General features: G+C 54.6%; 1 protein-coding gene across 1 annotated transcript in view; it reads right to left on the bottom strand.

The window, feature by feature from the left end:
• The window catches only part of LOC123345325 (maestro heat-like repeat-containing protein family member 1), a 315,313-nt gene that overhangs the window by 29,346 nt on the left and 270,310 nt on the right, over nt 1-15,657 (bottom strand). Inside the window, exons 8-11 of the mRNA XM_044982116.1 lie at nt 10,900-11,035; nt 10,578-10,672; nt 8,967-9,119; nt 8,168-8,188 (exon numbers count right to left, since the gene is read on the bottom strand). Coding sequence (XP_044838051.1) covers nt 8,168-8,188; nt 8,967-9,119; nt 10,578-10,672; nt 10,900-11,035 — 405 coding nt within the window. The remainder of the gene's footprint in view (nt 1-8,167; nt 8,189-8,966; nt 9,120-10,577; nt 10,673-10,899; nt 11,036-15,657) is intronic.

Below are 15,657 nucleotides of genomic sequence, written 5' to 3'. Positions count from 1 at the left end.
AGCCTGGGCCCTAGTCATATTGGGGGCCTGGGCCCTAGTGGGGCAGGTAACCCCTCACACACCCAGAAAAGCCTGCCCCTAATTTTCTCCCTTCCTCTCAATCCCAGCAACAAGGCCAGGGACTAAGTGGTGTTTGGAGACCAAGCTCCTCCCACCAGGTCATAGCTGAGGCCCAATGGCCAAGGGAATCTGGGGCGTGGCCTTCTGGAGCCAGAAAAGGAGCTGCAGCTGAGATGGGAAAGGCCTGCTGGGCAGAGATGCTGCTTGGGAAGTAGCTGGTTACTTCATGAGCACCCTGCTAGGCTCAAGCAGAGGAGCTCACTGCTGCTGCTGGTTGGTTGGCTGGTTGGTTGGTTTTCTGCTGATGAATTGCCTGAGAGTTGCAGTCATCAGTCAAACACAGGTAACAAGCAGTTATTTTTGGCCAACAGAAGTAGCTTCCAGGAGCTGTGAGGGGGAGGCTAGAGAGATGAGTTCTTCAGCCCATGTCACTTGCTGCTGACTGTGCCAATGAGACAATCCCCAGACTGCTGAGGGGAACAGCAGGATGGGGGAGTGGGGATGCTCTCCAACAGCTAGGTCAAAAATCATGGGCTGAGGTAAAGTGAAACAAGACAGAGGACATGACCATGGGTGGTGAGTTCTATGGGCCCATGGTGCCTGGGCACCAGGAATATTCCTAGCCCTGGCCCAGCTCCAGCAATGTCTGAGCCCAGGTCTCCCCCTTGGCCCTGTCTTCTGCCTTGGGTGCCTCCCAGGCCATTTAAAACAGCCCAGGACTGGCACCAGCACCACAGCAGAGCTGAGCAACTTTCTGCCTGCTCGATCCACGTGGCTGCCCGCCCTTCCCTGTAGCCTCTGGGAGGGTGGATCTGTGTCCTGCCTCAAGTGCACCTGTGGCCAATAGGAAGCTGTGGGGGTAATGCCTGGGGGTAGCAGCACATGGAGACTCCTGGCCCACCCTGCCTAGGAGCCCCAGGTAAGTGCTGCACCCCCCACCCCCTCCCAGAGCCTGCACCCAAACTCCTGCCTGCACCCCTCATCCCCTTCTGCACCCCTAGAGCCTGCACACAAACTCCATCCTAGAGCCTGTCCCCCAGATCCGCTCTGCCACCCAAACTCCCTCCCAGAGCCCAACCTCTTATCTGTCCTGCACCCCAATCCCCTGCCCCAGCCCAGGGCCTGCACCCCAGACCTCCTCCCCCACCCAAACTCCCCTTCCCAGAGCCTTAGGCAGGTGGAGGCTGAGTTGCAGGGGGCAGGTTCTGGGCACCACCAAAATTTCTACAAACCTGCCACCCTTGGCCATGAGGGCAATTCTCACTTTATCTTCCCAGCCCTAGCCAGAGCCAGGCATTGGTAAGTGCCACCCAGGGAATCCGGGCTGCTCTGGTGTGCCCCAGACCCTCTACCTCCCTTGGCAGGAGGCCCAAGAGCAGAGTGTACCACTCAGAGCAGGCCAGGGGTCAGGACCTCAGGGAGAGGAGGAGCAGCAGGGGTGGGGCCACTGAGAGGGACCAGGCCTCATGGCAAGGGGGGGCTAAGGCCAGCTTCAGCTCCCACACCAGGAAGAGGCTGGCACTGCCAGCAGGGGCTACACTTCACAGGAGGGAAGCTGATCACCTTATTGGCTCCCCTTCCACGAAGTGCCACCCCTGTCAGTGCCATTCCACGTCTGCCCAAGGCTTGCATTTTGGGGGTTGATGTGGCTCCTTGCCCCTCAAACAGTGCCCATGTTAAAAAGTTGGGGGTCCATGGCCCCTCTGGATCCGGTGCCCCAGTAGACACTGCATTGCTTACATCCACTGTTACTGGCTTTCAGGAGCCATCCCACAATGGCCCGACACTGACAGTACAATTGATACAAGCACTTTTGGTGAGGACACACACCACCAACACAAGGAGCAAAGTGCAGACAGGCATAAGCGATGCAGTGACTGTGATGGTTGTGTGCAGATGCAAGTTAGTTCGACTTAATTTTGTAGTATAGACATGCCCTGAGTGATAGTCTACCTGGGTCTCATTGCCAGGATGATCAGCCTCACTCCCAGCCTGGGGGGAGCAGAATGGGACTCAGATCCAGAGTTACTTTATTTCATTGTCCCTCCCACAGAGTTTCTGCTGCTTTTCTTCATTTCCCCTCTCCCTCCTCCATTATTTTAGGGCAACAGAAATGACCTCCAGGAGCACTGGGGAGGAGACTGGAGAGATGAATTCCTAAGTCTGTGCCATTTGCAGCTATTGGTGCCAACAATGTGGTTTCCAGAATGTTTTGAACAGCAGCAGCATTGGAGGGGAGAGGGCTCCATCCCCCGTGCACAGGAGAAAGGAAAAACCAGTCTGGGGCAGTTACTGAGCTGGAAAATCCACCAAAGAAACCCAAAAGAGGCAAAAGGGAGGAGCAGCATAGGGAAGAGGGTGAGAATTGCAGCTGCTGAGTGCAACAACCCCTCTGCACTTGGCCTCAGGTCCCTTTAGACCCTGGCTGGGAAGTTTGGGAAGCAGCTTCCTGGGCCCGAGAAAGTGAAGTTGACTATGGCAGGAAGGAAGCACTGACTGGAGATGCTCTTGGGAATGCAAGTAGATACACAGACTGCTCTGTAACTGGCCACATCTTCTACTCCTGGAGGCAATTCTTCACCACTGCAGACCCAGAGTTCATGTGTCCTGCAGAATGCTTTTCTGTAGAAAATATGTTTCTGCCCAAGAAGTGCTGCAGTTCCACCTCTTTGCCACCAGAGGGTGCTGTGGCACAAGAATAGCCTGGAGCATGAACTCAGCAGGCTGTTCTGGCACCATCGCATCCTCTGGTGGGGAAAAGGTGCAACTGCAGCACTTCTGGAGCAGAATGTATTTTCTGTGGGGAAAAAATTCTGTGTGCCCCCAGCGGTGCAGAATTCCACCAGGATTAGAAGTTCATCACAGCACCCTGCCTGTGGAGCCAAGTTAGGACAGAGTGGGGCACACAAGGCCATAGGTACCAGCTTCTTCCTTTGCCTGGGGGTGCTAGCAATGCCCCTCTGCCATGTACATTGGCCAAACCAAACAGTCTCTACATAAAAAAATAAATGGACACAAATCAGACATTAGGAATGGTAACAGGAAATCAAGCCTGGGGAGTGGGAACAGGAACAGCTAACACATGGTCCAGAAGACAGGGGAGCTCGGGTGTTCAGACAGCTTCTTGTTCCTGCTGTTGGTTTGAGGAGGTCCTGGGGGCCAAATAGCTGCTCTGGGACTCTGCCAATAGGCCTCAGGAATGGAGCCTCAACCTGGGTCTGGACTTCGTAAGTCCTACGTAAGCAGTTTTTAGGAGGCTTCCAGGTGGCCTGCTGGAGTGAACCCTGCTCCCATGAACCCTGCAGACCTGGGTTAATGACCCATGGATCATGACAGTGACTGATCTCTCCCTGCTCAAACCTCCTGCAGGAAACAGTCTCCAGGATCCTTGACACATCCTCTGAGAATAAAAAAACAAAGTCATAATAATAGGATATCTCCTAGAACTGGAAGGGACCTTGAAAAGTCATTGAGTCCAGCCCCGTGCCTTCACTAGCAGGACCAAGAACTGATTTTTGCCCCAAATCCCTAAGTGACTCTCTAAAGGATTGAACTCACAATCCTGGGTTTAGCAGGCCAATGCTCAAACCACTGAGCTATCCCTCCCCCCAATGATAAATAGGCTATGTAACAGGAGCCCCCTCTTTGTTGCAACAGCCCCAAGTGCCCAGAAGAGTGAACGGTTCTTACCTCCAGGAGATGCATGGGATCTTCCATCTAAGCCTCAATGGGACCCATGGTGCTTGGTTTGACAGGAGGAGATCATCTCTCCTCACTGCTCTCTGAGCTGGGCTGGCTGCAACATACATCTGTGTAAGATGCTGAGACAGAGACTGGAAGAGAGATGTTACAAATCAGGGTCCAGGCACCTCAGAAGGAGAACAGAGGGTCTGAAACCGAAAGACAAAGCAATCAAATCAGTGGATTCAACAGAGAATTTTTGTACCATACAGGGACATCAAATAAGGTCTGTTAGGAAAGCTGAGATGTTAGTCTGGAAACTGCTGAGGACAAGATTGTGACTCTTAAGATTCAGTTTTAGTCACTATAAACTGTGTTTTGTTTTCTTTGTCTGTTTGAAATGTCTCTTTCTCTTGCTTAGTATCACTTAAATCTCTTCTTTGTTACTATGCTTCCCAAAGCACCTCAGCGCTGTGTGTGTGAGTGAAGTGTGAGTCTCCAGCCTACCTAACAGGCTGAGCTGTGCCCTGTTTCTTTGAAGGTAGCGAATAATTTCGGAGTGGTGCTGGGCACAGAGTCCACGGGCAGGTCACCAGACATCTCCTGTGAAGCCCAAAGAGAACAAAGGAGCATGAGAGATTCAGGCCCCATTGACCCATGGGAACTTCCCATAGAAGAGGCTACACAGTGCTCCAGACACAGCCAGCAGGATCCCTCCCACAAGCTGGGCCATGTCCTTCCCCTCCCAGCCCCACAGCTTCTCCCCACCCCAGCCTCAGTAACCCCTCCCATCTCCCTGGTCTCCCCACCCACACTCCAATACCAGGCTGTTCCCATAATGGAAGCAGCTTTGTACCAGAGTTCACTCACCACTAGATCTTGGCCAGGCCTCGTCTCACAGCTTTCTAGCTGGGCTAGCAACCCCGTTGATAGTCACTCTTGCAGTTTGTTGGCTGGAAACTCAGCCCTCCAACCACCTGACTGTCCTTTGGTCCACTCCTTCCTGGGTCACTCTCCTTCCAAACAAAGTCCAAAAATGTCTTGAACAGAAACAAGGCCTTCCACCCTCGTGGGGAGCTCTTCCTCAACCTTATTTCGGCTTGGCCTGCCCTTCTTGGGTTTCTATGGTCTTCTATGTCCCCTTCCTTAGGGACGGTGGGAGAACCCAGTCCTACCCTGGTATCCAGGTTTTGGCCCAAGGCCGTATACTGAACAGCTAGGGCTGCTTCTGTACTTTTGCTGCTGTTTTCCCTTGTTTCCTCTCAGGTGGGGCTCACTTGGTCATCTTCAGGCTTTGCAGCCACAGGCCAAGCCACCCTGTGAAATACCCTCCTCCTTAAAATCCGGCGCAACCTGGGGGCAAGTTCTATTCTTGTCCAATCTTTATTCCTCACCATCTCGTTGCTGTCACTGGCTGTGCACTCATACAGCCTCATACTCACCAGAACTCAGAGGCCATCCTTCTCTTCCTGCAGCTACTCATTCTCGTTAACGACTGCTTGCAGAGCCTTGTTCTGAAGCCACTAGCTTCTTCTGTAGCCTTTTTTTCTACTGCTGCTGCATCCCCCAAAACCTTTTCCATCAGGATCTGAGCACACACCACTGCTCAACTCTCGTGACTTATTCATCTCTGTGCCAACCATTTCATCCTTCACCTCCCTGCAGCACCCGACAGGTGTGTTGGAGGAGGGTCTGCAAGGTCCATGGCCCCCCCTGCCATCTCCACCTAGCCTGCCTCATGTGTGTTTGTCCAAGAGGACACCTTATCCTTTCTTTGTATCTTCTTGGGGCCCTGGCCCCTCCTTTTGCCACTCAGGAATTTCCTATGCAGGCCGGGTCTTTCGATATGGCCTGCTTCTCTGCACCCAAACCAAAGAACTTTTGTTCCCATCTTGGCATTAGGCTATGCTTGTACACTTTCTCATGCCCTGCACTCCTGGGCCAACCTTCTCAGCACAGCCCCAGCATGCTCTCCGAGTCTGCTCTTTTTGTCCATGGGCGTAGCAGGTTGATTTCCCTTTGCAGGATCTCTCACAGGTATTGCTGCTGCTCCCTCAAGATTACCAGCTGCATCTGTAGCTCTGCCTGCACTTCCTTCTGCTTGTGTTGGGTTTCTAGGAGCTGCTGGAGAAACCCGAGACCTGCTTTGGCTGCTTAACCAGTCCCTGGAACTCAAATGGGAAATCCCATTTGGGGGGACGGATCTTCCTTCAGTAACCAAGACTTCCATGAGCCCTCAGGGATGACGGGGAATTCAATCCTGCTGACTATGCCAAAATGAATCTACTCATTGTTAGGTGCCCTCTGGTCCTCCATCAGTGGTCACTCCAGCACCATGGCAGTCTCTCTGCCTGGTAATTCGGCCCTCTGGCTGGCTCACCACCTTTAGTCCATGCTTTTGGGGCTCAGCTTGTCACACACTGAAAGTCCAAAGAGGTCTTCCCAGAGAAAAAAGTTCTTCTGCTCTTGCTGGGGCTCTGGCTCAGGCTGCAGCCCCCTTGCTGGGCTTGGTAACCCTCTCTGGGTGTGTGTATGTCCCCTTCTTTGGGGCCAGTAGAGGAACCCGGTCCCACCCTGACACTGGTAGCAGCCCAGGGCTCTGTACTCAACAGCTAGGGCTGCTCTTTTCTCTTTGCTGCAGGTTTCCCTGGGCACATCCCACCTCTCTTCTCAAGTTCCCTTCTAGGCTTTCCTTGCTGCTTTCAACTTCCTATCTAGTTCTCATTCCACTTCATAGCCCAGCTGGGCTTTATCGCCACTGAAGTCTGGTTCTTTCGGGGCCAATACATGGTCCCTCTGAGGTAGGACTCATTCTGTAACCAGTATGGCTAAGCCCCAGGCTCTGCAGCCCAGGGGAAAGCACTCTCCTTTCCCTGTTACAGACCTGCACTGCCCAGTCCTGCTCTTACTGGGTTGAGCTGAGTCTTGCCCACATGCTCAGTGTTTAGCTGATCGCCATATTTGGGCTTGGGATGAAATTTTCCTCCAGGGCACATTGGCAGAGTCCCTGGGGGTTTTTCACCTTCCTCTGCAGTATAGGGCACGTGTGATTCACTTGCTGGAGGATTCTCTGCACCTTAAAGTCTTTAAAGCATTATTTGAGAACTTCAATAGTTCAGACATAGGTTAGGGGTTTATTACAAGAGTGGGTGGGTCAGATTCTATTGTGCAGGAGGTCAGACTAGATGATCATAATGGTCCCTTCTGATCTTAAAGTCTAGGAGTCTTTGAGTTCAGACCTCCCCAGTTCAGACCTGGTTTCCAGAGGGGCTGTGTTCACAAAGGCACAACTGGCTGCAGTTGAAGTTTTGCTGGTTCTGGTGACTCTGACATTCATCATTCAGAGGCTGACAGGTTTGTTGAGGGGATGGTGAAACCCCATTGCTGATCAGAAGGAGGTCAGAGTCAGGTCTCTAGGAGCTGAAGGTTCGTTTGTCCTGCTGCGGGAAGTGGAGCTGGAGAGCGGAGTTGTTATGTGAATGAGACTTCATGATGGAGTTGGAGACTGAGGGATGGGAGCCTCCTCCCAGAAATGCTCCCAGGAGAACAGGTTTGAGGACATCTCTGGGGAGCCTCTTGGTAGGAAAAAAACAAAAGTGGCACATTGATGGAGATGTCTCTGTTCCAGGGATGGGCGAAGCTCCCAACCAGGCTATGCAGCTGGGATCCCATTTCTCCCACAAGAGACCCATATGCCCAAAGAAGTAAATGGCTCTTCCCTCCATGAGGGAGCGGGGTTTTCCCTCTCAGCCTCTTTGAGAACTAGCCCTGCTTGGTTTCATAGGACAAGGTGACCTGTCCCCACTGCTCCCTGAGGTGGCTCAGCTTCTGACTGCACCCATCTGGGAGGCTGTCACACCCCCCAGGGCCTAAAAGACAGGTGGAAAGGAGGTTCCTATTCATGTCACCCTCTGAGAGCCCATAGAAGGGCCAAAGGAAGAATAAAGGGCAGGAGGTGAAGCAGGCCCTGAGCCTCTGCCCCATCCTCACCTCCTCAAATGTGGAGCTTCCTGAGCTTCAGTTGGGCAGACAGTCTGTAGCCCTGACACAAAGGTCCTTCTGCGCCATATGGGGCAGGGAGATCTCTGCCTGGGAGCAGGGGGAATGGGATGGGGGTCAGAGCAAGGAAAGAGGGGAGGGGTATGGGAGTGAGGGGAAGAGCTCATGCCCCAGATGAAGGAAGTTTGGGGTCAGAGGGAAGGAGCCTGGTGCACAGAGAGGGAAGAGGGTTTCTGTCAGTGACAGGGGCCTCCATTTCCCCTTCCACTAGCCCCCATTTACAGTGAGACAGAGCAGTACCTGCAGCAGGGAGCGGGAGTTGCTGAACATGGGAGGGGAACCTTTAAGGGCATCAGATGAGGTGCAGCCCTTGCAGCGCCTCAGGCACCTGGTGCAAGTGCCGGATGATGAGGAGCTGGCACATCACCTTGGCTGTGACATCCTCCAGCTGCAGAGGAACGAGAACATGTCAGAGACTGAGACACTGCCCAGGAATGAGGGAGGATTAAGGGCACCTGGAACCAGCACCATTTCCACCCAGCAGCTGCTCATGTCATAGGGTCAGGTCCTGCCACCTCCCCCTCAGTGCCCCTGACAGCTGTTCCACCTCCAACCCACCTGGGGACACCGCTCAAGTTCGTAGAACCCTCTCCTCCACCCCGACCTCCATTCCCACCCAGGTAGGGCAGGGAGGGGGGCAGGAGGGATTCTGGCAGCAGTGAAGTGGGATATGGGGAGGTTGAGACCTTTCCCCAAGTCACCCCAGTGACGAATGCTGAAGCCACAGGATGGCAGCCCTGGTGAACAGGGCAGGTCAGCGGCCCCTGCTGACTGAATCCGTTCTCTCTGGAGCTGGTCCAGCCCTGCCAGCAGCAGGACAAGCTTCCCCAACCCATGTGCCTCAGACCTGCCTGGCCAGTTGCCATCACCCATCAGTCCTTGGCCTCCCAGGCTGCCAGTGATGGGTGGTGGCTTGGGTGACATGGACACTAGGCCATGGGGAAATGGGTGCAGCTCTGTGGGGCTGGAGAGGTTCACAGAGGGCACTTAGGGGACTCTCCTGCCCTTCCCAGGAGTGATAGCAGAGCATCACATCCTAAGAACACAAGTCCATGAAGTCCACAAGTCCCCACTAGGCTCCTTGCTCCCAGGCCAGCCAATGGTGATAGGATGGGAATGAGGCCAGGGCCCTGCCCCAAGCTCCTGAGTCTAATGGAGCTGCTCACCTTGTCCCCCATCAGCTGCTGGGCTTCCCCCAGGATGGAGTATGTGAGGAGCAGCCCAGCCTGGCTGACACGCAGCAGGGGGTCATGGATCGCCAGCATTGCTGTCAGGAGGAAATATTTTCTCTGCCCCTCAGAGAAGAATTTTCCAGAAACCTAAAACCAGCAGGACACGAGGCTTTAGCAGATTGCCCAGAGCCAGCCTCCAAGTCCTGGAGATAGAATGGCCTCAGCTTCTGGTGCCCCAGAGGGAGGGTAAGAGAGCTGCTGTAGCCAAGGCAGTTCATTCCCCAGGAGGCTTTCAGGGTCCCATGGCTCAGGGAAGCCCCTTTATTAAAAGGTGGCAGCTGCTTAGGGACCAAAGCCTCGAGCGACTCTTTCTGGAGGGCAATTTATCGCAGGGGCCATGATGGGCTGGAAATGGATCTCTAATGTGGGTGAGTAGGGCCCACTCTGCTGTGCAGCACCCAGAGATGATAGGGGACCCTGTATTGCTTCCAGCAGAGAGATCTCCTGCACCTCAGTGGCTAGAGGAGTGTGTGTGCGTGGGGGTGGGGTTTGGAGCTGACAGACCAAAGGTCTATTCCCCCCAAATTAGTGATTTCTCTAGCAGCTGGGTAAGGCCTCTGCAGCTCCTTGGTTTCTTCCAAAGGGAATCCAATCTGCAACCTGACAAGGATAAGGAGACTCATGTCCCTGTCCCCATCATAAACACTCCTAGGAAACTTTTCTTCTGCTGCAGCCATTCAGCTTGTGGGAGGCAGGACAAGCTCACACAGTCTCTCTCACATGGCGACTATAGAGCAGCATTCTGTAGATGCACTTGTAGCTCCAGGAGCCATTCCAAGGTCTCCTCTGTGATGTTGTGGAAATCACCAATTTCACCTTTGATTCCAATCTGGGGGCACTGGGTTATGGTGTGTTCCAAGGTTTGGATGTTCTCACCACAGTTGTGAGACGGGGGCAGGGGTGGGGGAGTGTCTTTGATTTTCTACTTGTGCAGCAAGTAGCCGCAACTTGGGGCAGTGACAATGTGCTTCTTTGGAACAGTGGCTGAGGTCCAGATACTCTGCCATTCCCTGGCCGGGTCTGGAGACATGAGGGGGGTGCATGTGGTACATATTGGCTCTGGAGCTCACTGTGTCCCCTACCCAGTTCCCAGGTTGGTACATTCTGCTTCCTGACTGGCAATGGAATTGGGCAAACCCCCATTCCTTTCTCTGCTTCTACAGGGTGCAGGGAATTAAACAAGGGTCTGATCAAGCAATAGTGACAGACTGACCCAGTGCTCTCCTCCCACACACTTGGGGATCAGCCAGGGGGACAAGGAGCAGAGAGACACCCAGAGCCATAATCCTAAATTAACTCACCCACCCGGGGATTCTCCTTATGCCACATAGTAATGGCTCCATGTAAGACACTCAAATCACGGCACCTAGCGAGGTTCCAATGTGGGACCTTTAGCACCAGCCTGTCCCACTGGGTGCTGGGTGAGGAACTCTGAGCTGGAAATAAGGAGTGGGCTCTTGTCCTGTCTCCAGGAGGCATCCACTGCAGGGACCCCAGCCAGCCCCACTCCCTGAGCAGGGTCATGCCCTGCCACAGTGTCCTTACCTCCCCCAACCTGGCTGTGTTCTTATAGCCCAGGAGCCTGCTGTCCTGGTGCCAGTCGTGGCACCACAGATCTTCTGCCTTGTGTATGGTCAGCCCTGGAAGAGAGAGAGAGAGAGAGAGACACTTTGATCATTCTGGTTGCAGTTTCTGTGTCCTTCCAATCCCATTGGTGGCTGCACAGTGGAGTGGAGAAGAACAGAGGCAGAGAGAGACTTGTCCTCCAGCTGGGGTCAGGCTGAGAGAAATTGTCTGGGGTCCCCATTATCCACCCGTGGTCACTCTCAGTCCCCTATTGGGTTCCATGTGCCAGTGGGTTCCTTACCCCTCTGTTGGAGCAGCAGCTGGTACAGCCGGTAAGTCCCCTCCCTGGCCTGCCGGCTGATGTCCTTGTCTGGGTCACTGACAAACAGAGCCAGCTGTGCCACATGGTGACCCATCCTAGGGAACTCTGCTGAGATCTAATGGAAGGGAGAGGAGAGGGGACTCCATCAGCATTTTCCTGTCAGCTCCCTGTCCCCCCTGGGCCAGAAGACTCCTTCCCCTTAGCCCCTCTGCAGGAGATGCTGGGGGAGAGGAGCCTGAGATAGACCCTTCATTTGCTCTGCTGCCAAGGGAGCCAGGAGCTGCTTTGGGGTGCCAAGCAGGGGCTGGAGTATGGTCCCCTTAAAGGCCCAGGGACAACACTTAACCAGGACAAGAAGAACTTGACTCAAGCCTATCTCATTCCCTGCTCTGACTCTGCCTCCCCAAGAGGAACACTCCAAACCCACAGCCCCTGCAGCAGCAGATCCTACAGCCCGTTGGAGTCAGCCCGCCTACGCCTGGAGTCAGGAAGCTGGGCTCAGAGGTCACTTACGTCAAACTCAGGGAGGGTGACTGCAAATCTGAGGAGGGCAAAACATGGCATATTGAAGAAAGAAAGAAAGAAAGAAAGAAAGAAAGAAAGAAAGAAAGAAAGAAAGAAATCCCTCAGGGAGGGGTAATCCTCTGGAGGGAAGGATCCAACCCTGCAGCTTGTTCCATTTCTGCCTACCACACCCCTAAATCTGGAGCTCCAGTGAATCAAGGGAGCAGGGACCAAGGATCACTCTGGAAGAGGAGGAGGATGGAGGAAGAGTATGTACCTGGATGTTGATGGTGTCCTTCTCCATGCCCAGGGTGAAGACGGAGCAAAGGGCAGCTCGCAAGAGGCAGGTCTCTAGGTCAGGCTCAAGGGCTGGTTTAATGGTGCTGGCAAGAGAGAGGAGCTGGTATTAGACTGTGCAGTACGGGGGTGGGATTGTCGCCAACACGGACACGAAACCACAGGGATATAGGCACAGGCTGGCGAGAATGGAAACTGAGGCACTGAGCTAGGGAATGACAAGGCCAAGGCATCACAGACAGACAGTGGCAGGTCAGGAATAGCGCCTGTTCCCTGGAGCCTGCTGCCCGTCCTGTATCTGAGCTGGGAGTGAGCCCCTCCCCAAGGCCCCTGGAATGTTAGTGGAGTGAAAAGAACAGCCCAGCCAGGAGAGAGTGAACCTTCCCGCCCCACCAGCTCTGCCAGAGGAGCCACTCCTGGGAGGTGACTGACCTGGGAGTGGGAGGGACAGTGACTCCCAGCCTTGGTCCTGAGCAGCACTGGGGTTAGGGTAGCAAGGCGGGCAGGTGCTGTCTCAGTACCTGAGGTTGCCCACTGCAATCAGCGAGTTGGCGAGGATGGCGCTGGGTGGAGAGTCTTTAGGACACTCCTCAGTGAGCTCCTGAGAGACGCGAAGGAGACAAAGGAGCATGAGAGATTCGGGCCCTACTGACCCCTCCCAATGAGGAGATTACACAGCCAGTGCCCCACATGACCAGCAGGATCCCCCACTACCTCCTGCTCCTCCCATTTCTTCCTGCCACTCAAACTTGTCCCCCTTCCAGCATTCCTGCCCCGCTCAGTCCCAATCCCCTTCCTTCCTCCTCCCTGTCAAAACTGCCCCCATTCAGCACCATCCCGACTACCGAGCTGGGACCATGTGATTCCTCGTCCCCCAGTCTCAGCTGCCCTCCAGCCCCGCAATTCCCCCACTGCCCAATCTCACAATTTCTCCCTTCTCTTCTCCCCAGCCTTCAGCCCCAGCAATCCCTGCCCTCTGCTGCCCCCTCCAACACCACCCAGCCCCCGCCCATTAGCCCGGCGATACCCCTGCCAATCCCATGTCTCTCTCCTCCCTCCAGCTGCCATATGATGTGCCTCACTCAGCACAATCCTCTCCACCAAAGCCGCCTTGCAGCAGCGCGGCTCCAGCGTGTCCTGCTCTCTGTCCTGCCCAGCAAGACACACGGTGTAGATGGCCTGCAGGAACATGAGCTGCTGCCCCTCATCCTGTACCCATCAGGAGTGGGGGATAGCGAGAGAGAACCTGTTAGCTAGGGACCTTCCTACCCCACCCACACCAGCTCCAGGGCTCAGGCCTCAATGGCGCATCGTGGGGACCCGCCTATTGTCCAAATCTCCCACCACTCCTACACAAGCAGGATCAGGAACTGGGACAGTGCCTGTGGGGGGAGGAGACCTCGGCTGGGGACTTCCCCCCCGCCCCACATCACTGGGAGAGTGTCTGGGCCACATCCTCGTCCTCACCCCTCCCTGACCCCAACCTGGCTTCTCACCTGGAACAAAGCAGCAGCGTCCAGTGTCGCTGCTGCCAGAGTCCCAGGTGCTGCTGCTGTCCCATGCTGAGCTGTTGGTGCTGGGACAGGGATCTTCCACCTCCTGGCCTGAGGGGGCTGGAAGGTCCTCAGTGACCAGGCAGGGCGATGCCTCCTGCTGGGAATGAGGGCTGGGCTTGTGGGGCTGCTGCTGTCCACACAACAAGCCCCAGAGCCTCCCTGCCCGGCGCCCCTCCTGGGCTGGGTCCTGTCTGCGAAACCACATCCTGAGCCAGCTCCATCTGGGCCTGGTCGGGGCCTCTCCCAGCTCGCCGCCTGCACCAGGAAGTGGTTTTGTTCACCAGAAGGCTGGGCGCTTCCGCCTTCTGGCCTGGGTGGGAGCTGCTTCCCCGCCAGCAGGGACGGAAAGGTTGCTCTGCCCCTCGGGAAGATGGCAGCTGCTTTCCTCAGGCTCTGGGGCCACCTGCAGAGCCTTCTTCCTGAACATCCTCAGGAGCCCGGCCATCCTGGAATTGAGCGGGGAGCAGGTGTGAGTGTGGGCTCAAGGCAGCCTTTCACTCATGGGCCTTTTCGGTCCCTCCTCAGCCCTGCTCCAATCAGAGCAGCCCCTTCTCCCCCCACAGGAGTGCAGGGAGTGCAAGCTACACACACTGGCAGGAGTTCATTGCATGAGCTGCTCCCAATGTTCCCCCTCCTAATCCCTGCTGCTGCTGCAATATCCAGGAAGTCTCATCCTTTTAGAGCAATGGGGTCAGTCCCAAAGACCATCGGTTACTTTGGACAAGCAACCCCCTCCTGTCATCCCAGGCCACAGTCCCCCACCCAGGCTAGAAAAGGAACAGAACCCAGGAGTCCGGAGTTCTCCAGGGAAACCATTCCCCACGTCAAAGTCACAAAGTCCCAAGGCACAGGAAGACCAGGGCCCTCCTCATTCCCCATTGATTTCCATGCTCAGCTGCTCACAGGGTCTGGCCCATCTCAAAGACTCTCAGCCTGGGGAACAGTTTCCCACAAGGGAGGGATTGGGAGCTCCATTGCTGGGACCTTTCCAAACAAACTGGAGACAGCTCTGGAGAAGCCCCTGCCTAGTCGGAGAGTGAGGGGCTCTTGGGGCTGTTTGCAAATGAAATCCCCCTTTGGAGATGTTCTCTCCCCCTCTTTCTGCCTCTCCCCAGACAGACGGGGGAAGCCACCGAGGAACCCTAATGCCACTCACTTGCTCTAGGTGATGGTATGATGGATTTTCAGGGTCAGCAGATGTCCCTCGCCCTCCTCACTCTCCAAGCCCAAGGCAGGCTGGAGAGGGTGGTAACCTGAGGAGTTACCCTGCCCAGCCAGCAGGCAGGGTGATGACACTAGGGTGATCGACTGGCTGTGAAAACAAGAGTCTGTCTTATTGCCAGGGGATGGAGAAAGTCAGCCAGCAGCAGCGGGGTGCAGAACACTGCCCTAGTGTGGAGGAGACAGCGGCTCCAGGATCCTGACATCCCAGCACTTTACACACCTTCCTGGAGCCTCCCAACCCCCCTGGGCTGTAGCCATGGGACCCCAACCCTACTGATGGCAAACAGGCCTCAGCTACCGGCTCAGGGTCACACCGAGTGTCAGAGCCATGGATGGATCCCTTCACTAACCACTGCTGCACACTCCCTCCCACAGCTGGCAATTTCAACCAGGCCCTAATGTCCCGTCCCCCTGCCTTTGAGAGGGAGTGTCACTCCTGCTTCCATTGCTGCCTATTGATCTGTGGGACTGGGCAAGTTGCTCCCCCTCTCTATGGCTCTCTGGGACTCACATCCCTGAATGAGCTTTAAAAAGACAATGGTTAAAGTTTGGCCCCAACTCTTTCTTGTTTCTCTACACCAGCCATTTTAGCAAAGTTTAGAATTCTTGATGTTCAACACCTGGAAACGTCCCTTTCTCCTTCGCAGACAGCTTGAGCCTCCCTTCTCACCCAGGGTCTCTGCTGCCTGGAGTTAGAGAATTGTCCCTACTCCCATTGGACCTACCCAAGGTGTCACGCAGCAAAGTGGTGACAGAACCAGAAAGAGACGCCAACAGTCCTGACTCCTGTTCTAACTAACAGACAACAACCCCCACGGAGGCAGGGATAGAGCCCAGGAAATAAGGGGTGAAAATTTTCATGGGAACCATTTTCTGTCAGAAAATCCATTCAGACTAAACCACTTTGTTTCTTGAAATCATAACACGTAGGATAAAAATTCTTTGCAAACAAATATTTGTTTGCAAAACAAGATCATCTCCTGTTTGTCATAGTGCATTAAACTGTCTCATCATACACAAAGAGGAGACGCTGTGATCTAGAAAGTTAGATGAGATGCTTCAGTCTGAGCTAAGTAGTTGCTGGTCTTAACAATTTCAAAAGAATAAAATACCAATCAAACAGAATATTATATCATAATCTGATATGGTTCAATGT

Source organism: Mauremys mutica, chromosome 12 (assembly GCF_020497125.1).
Source record: "Mauremys mutica isolate MM-2020 ecotype Southern chromosome 12, ASM2049712v1, whole genome shotgun sequence".
NCBI lineage: Eukaryota > Metazoa > Chordata > Testudines > Geoemydidae > Mauremys > Mauremys mutica.
The sequence above is the reverse complement of the archived record's forward strand: the minus strand, read 5'-3'. Positions and strand labels throughout refer to the sequence as shown.